A 7482-nucleotide genomic window follows, 5' to 3' on the forward strand; every position below is an offset into this window, starting at 1 on the left:
AATACAACTTTTAGAGCAAGTTGGCTGTGTTAGAAATTACAAATGTCTTTGATGATACACAGCTGTCTTCATTTCTTAATCATTCTTAAAGCATTCCAGCGGACTGACTAATGTACCTGGAAAAATGGACCATAGTTTCTCATTCTTTCTCCTGAAGCTCTAGTCCGTTAGATGACGAAGGGATTAGTTTCTCCTTTGCTCTACCACTAGGAACATAATTACAAGATGATCTTGAGTAAGACAGACCCTTACATTTCCCTATCACTATTTCCTTCTTGTTCTTATATACACTTGTCTCAAACATACTGGCAGCGCTCAATGATCTTACTGGTTCCCTTTATCTCAATCTTTCTCCTATGGATCCCAATATAGCAAAAGTTAAGTTTTCCTACCATTAGCTGCTATTAGTGGCAAAGGAGAACAGAGCACTGTTTATGTTGTAGCCTACCCATCTACTGAGGGACATCATGCTAAACAGTCATCCAGGAGTTTCTGAGAGTACCCAGGACAGTCCCAGACCAAAGTCAAGCCTCTGTGCTGGGCAGTTAGGAACTGAAGTTGCTGAAGTTCTTGGCTGTACAGTTCTGAACTTTGTGACTCCAAATAGTTGCCTCACCACAAAAGAATTCCATTATCCCATAATACCAACTATTCTTTCCTCCTCTCTTGCCAAAGGTAGGTGATCATTATCAACCACCTCAGTCCACTCAAGGACCTTTTATCTGGAATCCAAAGTTCATATGCAATTAAGATTTGTGTTCTTTGGGGATATCAACAAAAATGTGGCTGGCTTCTCATGTGAGAGAAGTATTTACATACCTGAACAGCTCTACTTCGAAGATTGATGCATATGACACTATATGTAAATTATACTTAATTTAAAAAAATAAATTCTAATAAATATATTTGTCTTCTCAGGGAACCTACCCTTACTTGACTAACAGCTTTAACACCATTCTCTATACCCATATGTCCTACCCCTTAACGAGAACTGCATTATTTATCTCAGTGTATGTCTTCCATTCAATTACACGGAACATCACTGGACTATCTTGGTGGGCAAAAGGGAAATTTTTTAAAAACTTAGAGAGCCAAAGTGATAACTGTAGCTCCAAAGAGTTGTGTGAGCAGTCTGAGATCAAATGCCTGCCAGTGGCCTAGGGAGCAGGCCTCTAACCTCCCTTCACATGGGGTGGATAGAGCACAGGTATCTCAATGCATCACAGAAAGAACGGACAATCTCCATCTAGCTCAGTCCCAACACTGAATAACTATTTTCAGCCACACCAGAGTTCTTGTCAATGAAAATATTAGCCTCAAAGAATAAATAACATCAATTCAGGATTTAATACACATTCAAGCAATTTGAGATTTTATTGTGAAAATAGCTATTTTGACATTATATCCAGTTTCTTATTTATCAGAATTAATTCTTTACAGCATTTTTCACCATCACCACTTCTGGGTATTTATACATAGTCTCTGAGTAAAATACATTCACACTAAGCAAGGCTGGAAAGAATATTGAAATTATGACCAACATCGCTTTAGATTATGTCAAAACTAGAGCATTTGTACACTAGAACAGATATTTAAAATGTTTACCATTCAAAGATAGGCTTGGTGGAACAAAGCCAATATGTGTATTCACATATTTATCTTCTTTGCTGTCCATCTTCCAAAATGCTAACGTTACGTTACAAACACTGCAAATTTCTACTTCCAGATGAGCAGAAAAATGGAAAGATATTATTTCCTATTTCATAAAGTCCAAAGAGGAATAAGGCTCATCTTCATGCAATTAACATAAAAGCTTGAGTATACCCTTCCTTCTCCCAGAAATAAAGATACCAGCATTGCAAAAGAAGTAGCCAGTAGTCCAAAGAACAAATGGCCAGCACAACCTTCTCTACAGTGCATGACTCGCTGAGGACTGATGCTAACTCTGGCAAGTCATTTTTCTTGATTTCCAAGGATCTGGGATATATAAACTAAATGATTAAAAGGCATTTTTCTGAATTTATAGGAGGAAAACTAAAGAATCAAAACAAAGGTCCAAATGCTTTTCACGTGGCTAGATGTTCACGATTACACTGCAACTCAAAACCCAAAGGCAAGCTTTCTATCAAATAAATACACACCCAAAGCACAGAGTTCCAGGTACACAACCATAGACACTGCGGAAAACAACGAAAGGATCCTTATGCTTGATTAGTGATCTGGTTTTATACTTTGAAATGAAATCAAACATACTTAGTCCTCTGAAATTTGGAGGCTAGTGAGGTTTAAAATTGCGGGGATATAGAAACCGCTAGTGACGTTTAAAATTGGGAGGATATAGAAACCGAGAATTTAATGAAAATTATAAACCTTCATCCTTGAAAATGTGCACACAGACATATAGTCTCTGTTTAGACCATGTCTTCAGTAATAGAACTGGAAAATATGAATCTTCCTTTGCTTTGTCACTGAAGCAACTGTAAATTTTCTATGACACTTTGTATGTATACATACTTATATGTGTGTGTATATGTGTATATATAAAAAAATAACCAGTTTGTATGTGACTTTAGTGTCATAAATACCTACTGCTTTTTTGGTACTTTTAAAGCACAGCCAAAAGTGGTTTGGAAAATTGTCCTGGAATTCCAAGTTGATTCCTTCTGCTAAGGATTTCAATTATATAAATAACCAAACCAAGACAAAGTCAATTACTAAATCCCTGTGAGCTTAATACAAAAAGCATGTAGACAGACTGCACCTTCTTCAGTGAAGTGTGGTCCCCGCATACATTCTGTCACACTGTGCTGTTAGAGAGGTAATACATGCAAAGCAAAGAAAAATTGCCACATGGAATCATAGAAATTTTTTCAAAATACTTTATCCTCAAAAGTAAATCCAGGGACCATAAGCAGGAAAAGATACAATAACAAACATAAAATCATAGAATTTTTATATCCTGAGGAAAAGGAGTTCATAGGTTTAGGTTGTTTTTTCTATTCTCGTAAGGCAAACCAGATCTTTAGATAGTTATTTGTTACATACCTGAGTTATTTTTTCTTTAAATTTAAGAATGAAATGATATTTCATTTATAATTATACTTATTATAAATTAAATAATTATATTTATTATAAATTAAATAATATTTAATTTATATAAATTTACATTTATTTATCTGGAACTGAATACTGGATAGTATCTTTGGCACATTAAATTTTAAATCATAGTTTATGTAGATAATGATAAATTTACTGTATTGAATTTACTTTTTAAAACTTTCATTTTGAAATAATTATAGATTCTCAGGTTACAAAAACAGTACAGAGAAATCCTGTGTATCCATCACTGAGCTTTTTGTCTTTACATTTAAGCATTTATGTATTGGTTTTAAAGAGTTAAAATTTTTGACAGTTTATGAAAAACTATCAAAAAATTTAATGGGCCCGGTAAATGTATATTCTTGGAAGAGGCTCTAAGAATACATATTACTGACTTCTAAGTTTTATCACATGAAGCTACCTTTAAAAAAATGGTTTTCTGCGATACTATCACTGTTTCCAATTTTTGCCTATTTTTATATGTAGTTTTTCCATTTTTGCAGAGTTCTGAAAATTATAACTTAGCTCTGATTGAAATAAGTTTCCCTATTCCTTCGCGTTAATGTATCTAGCAATATTAAATAGAAATAACAAAGGGAAATCAAAAGGCTTCTGATTTCATGTAAAATCTGCAATCCTCTAGTACCCCCAAAATAATACAAATATACCTAAGTCGAAATTTGATTTCTTTGTTAATGTCAACCTTTTTTGGGGCAGGGGGCGGGGGAGGGAGGAATGACCATCCTCAATGTTCTTTACAGTTTCTTTAGTGTCATGAGAATGGTCAGTCTTAAGGATGACTGATGACAACTGATGGAGGATCTTTATCAAATGGGAATTACCTGACCAATTTTCTAATCCTATACCACCAACAAATATAAACACAACCATAGAACCTTTTTATATTATCCTCCATCATTACCTCCAAAAGAAAGTAGCTCACAGCATTTTGTTTAAGACTGTGGGCCCATTTATCTCAGCAAACTCAAACTTTCTCCAAAGCATATCCTGACAGGCTAATCTTAAGCTGCCCAGTCTGAAAAGCTGTTCCTTTCTAAGAGCTTCTTATGTGTGTGGCAATCTCTGGAGTGGTTTGTGCTCCTAGCATCTCGTTGGCTTATATCAAAGAACCTCTACTAAATAAACCAACATATAAATTTTCACTTATCTAAATCACATTTGCATCTTAGGAAAGGCAATCTCAAAGCATCATGGTCTATATAGTATAAGGCTAAAGGCAGTTCAGAGCTGGAATGACCAAACGGAAATAAATCTCTGCTAAAAAAGGAAAATACTTGTTATTCTAAAATGATGGCTTTTGATTAAACTTTCAACACATGAAACATTACAGTATGCTTATCGGCTGCAGTCCGTGTTGTAAAAACATGAGCTCCCACCTTCTTATAAAAATTTAAACACATTTTCTTATTCACGGACATTAGCAATTTTATTGACAAAAATTTACATAACCCAGTATTATCTCTGACTTTGTCTATGGAGAAACTTGGAGTTAAATTTACCATTCAACTTTAGAATCTGTTAGGGTCGGTATAGCTCTTTCGTCTATAAATTTTTTATCCTTCCCAAACTAATTTTAATTGTCCTGTTTTACATGCATTTGACAACTGTAAATCACTTCAAATGCTTTTTGGAAATTTTAATACAAGTCATAATTGAAAATGACTAACCCTGACTAAAGCATCAACAGATGTCTAATGTGCTAACCAACCTTCTCTAATATACATCACTCATAGAGGACAATAAAGTCCTCTGGTTAGGATTTTCAATATAGACTATTCGTAACACGTCCATTATGTGTTAATCTATTAGATTAACACATAATGGGTGTGCGTGCACACACACACACACGGTCCCACCTGTTGCAGAATATGAAACTCATGTGTTACTTTCCCTAAATGCATCCAAACAGATGAACAAGATTTTGAAGACTACCTTGTTTTTCATTTATTTAAAACTTCCAAGAAAAATATTTACAAAGACTTAAAGACCCCTGTATAAATAGCTACCTAAATACAGAACAAACTGAGAGGATCCAGGTCAAACACAGCTGAGCTCCACTCAGCTCAAATTAGATGAGTCTCTTGAAGACAAAGCTGTTTTCTTAACATGTGGGTTTCTGCAGAACGTGATAAGATTTGCTGAGCACCATAGTAATCTTTTAAGACACTAATCAAAAACATGGTCCTATATTTTAAAAACCCCAGAAGTGGTTTTAGAACAACAGAAGCACCTCAGCCACTAAAATAAGCGAGATCTTACTGTAAGTAAAATTACTTGCACAGCAAACCCTTTAACAGTTCAGCAACAAATAAATAGAAAATATTCTTAAAAATTACTATTTCTGATTATTCCATTGGATCCTTCAACTGTAGTTAAACTACATAAATAGTAATTAGTTGTCATAAAGCTTTTGACTACATGATATGCTTCTTCTGAAAAACCACTGGACTGGCCTGAGCCAAGCCTGGTGAACTTGGATCAGGCATACAGTAGGTACTTCTATTACTCTGACGGTGGGCTCTTTGAGTAGTGTCTATGAACTGGGCAAGTTTCAATGAGACTTTACAGCCTGGCAATAATAACAATGACCAACATATTCAGTTCTCCTGAAATCTATCCAAGAAAAGAGATGACTAGAGTTAAAGACATACTACAAATACTTAGGTCTAAAGCTGCCACATTCGCCCAATTAACTAAAAGAGCCCTTACTAACCTATATTGAATACAACAGCAAATATTAATGTTATATTGAAGTGCATATAGTCAGATAAATATTATATATAACCTTTAATATATATATGATACTAACCACTCCCCCCAAAATTTAGACTCATGAAAGCATAATTATAAAGCACATTCCTCATTTTTAAAGTTAAATACAGGCTTTTCTATTGAAGTAAAAAGAACATTTGGATAATATATTTTTTCCTAATGTTGCAAATAGGCATCAGATTTCTAAACAGAAGAAAAAGGCCTCAGCCAAAGAGCCACATATTAGATATTCAGACTGGTCTAAGAAAACTTAATAAATTTGCTTGAATAAATGAAGAGTGCATAATCAAAACAGAGTTGTAGCTTTTGGTCAGCAACATGTGAACCAAAGGCAAAAATCTGCCAAGATTAAGGCAGGTTTTTTTATATACAGTACAATGTGTTTTCTTTTTTTCCCCTCAAGTTCATTTAGCATTCACTTAGATGGTATTTAAAGTGCATTGCCACGCTAAAATGCAAGCTTCCTAATTAAAAAAAAAAAATAGGTGTCATAGAAAGTTTCTTTTGTTTTAGAATCTTCATTATACTTATTAATAGCATTTTCTTTTTGCCTTCACACACTGAGTGTAAGAGTTCACTGCAACAATCATATGACTGTGGACACAAAGCAAGATGTCTGTCAGGGCGAAAGCCGTTGTAAGGAATCGCCTTCTTCTGCTGGAGTCAATTTAAGTGTTGGCAGTTTCCGAGGAGGAAGCTGAGGGCTTTGGCGAAGATTGTCATCCATCTGTGGAAAGTACAAAAGGCACATCTGACTAATGGCTGTGGCACCATTTATGTGGACTGCAGCCTCCCCATCCAAACTATAGCCTGGAAGAGTGCAGAACATATGTTTCTAGAACTGCTGGAGAAACCTTTTTCTTGCAAATAATCTCTCAGGAATTCTAAATGTCATACCTCAAATACCAGCTGAGTCAGTATATGTATAAAAGCAATATGGCCCATCCTTGATGCCTTTACAAAATTATAGTTAATTCCACAAAATGAATACTCTACTGCAAGGGTCCCCAACCTCCGGGGCTATGGACTGTCCATGGCCTGTTAGGAATTGGGCCGCACAGCAGGAGGTGAGCAGTGGGCCAGGGAGCAAAGCTTCATCTGTATTTACAGCCGCTCCCCAGTGCTAGGCATCACTGCCTCAGCTCCACCTCCGATTGTCATAAACTGAATTCTCATAGGAGCACTGGTCCCTGGTGCCAAAAAGGTTGGGGGCCACTGCTCTAATAAACTCAACCATTAGCATGACCTGGTTTGAGACATCATCTTATAAGTGTAAAAGCAATATTTCTGTTACACTAAGCTCCACAGTTTTTACAACATATGTTCACATGCAATACCTCATTTGATCTTCCTAACACCATTGTGAAGAAAAATAAAGCAGATACAATCATTTCCTATTTTACAGATAAGCAAATGAAGCTCAGAAAGGTTAAGGAATTTGCATTCAGTTGCAAAACTAGTTTCAGAGCTGAAATTTGAATTCGAGTCTTATCCCAGCACTACTGTTCTTTCAACCCTCATTGCCTCAATGAAAATGACCTGTATTCCACTCAAAAAGATCAGCTCTTTCAGACTGAGTCTTTAGACCAA

General features: G+C 35.4%; 1 protein-coding gene across 3 annotated transcripts in view; it reads right to left on the reverse strand.

Annotated features, from left to right (window-relative positions):
* Window positions 1-1337: 1337 nt before the first annotated feature.
* MTX3 (metaxin 3) overlaps window positions 1338-7482 on the reverse strand; it is a 13882-nt gene continuing 7737 nt past the window's right edge. For 2 of the 3 annotated variants that reach the window (XM_015590534.2, XM_006913180.3), the window contains one exon: window positions 1338-6619. In XM_015590534.2, the coding sequence (XP_015446020.1) occupies window positions 6612-6619 (8 nt within the window). In that variant the 3' untranslated portion in view covers window positions 1338-6611. The remainder of the gene's footprint in view (window positions 6620-7482) is intronic. The other variant, XR_439198.3, reaches the window with a different exon arrangement.

The sequence above is a fragment of the Pteropus alecto genome, unplaced genomic scaffold (genome assembly GCF_000325575.1).
Source record: "Pteropus alecto unplaced genomic scaffold, ASM32557v1 scaffold20, whole genome shotgun sequence".
Taxonomy (NCBI): Eukaryota; Metazoa; Chordata; class Mammalia; order Chiroptera; family Pteropodidae; genus Pteropus; species Pteropus alecto.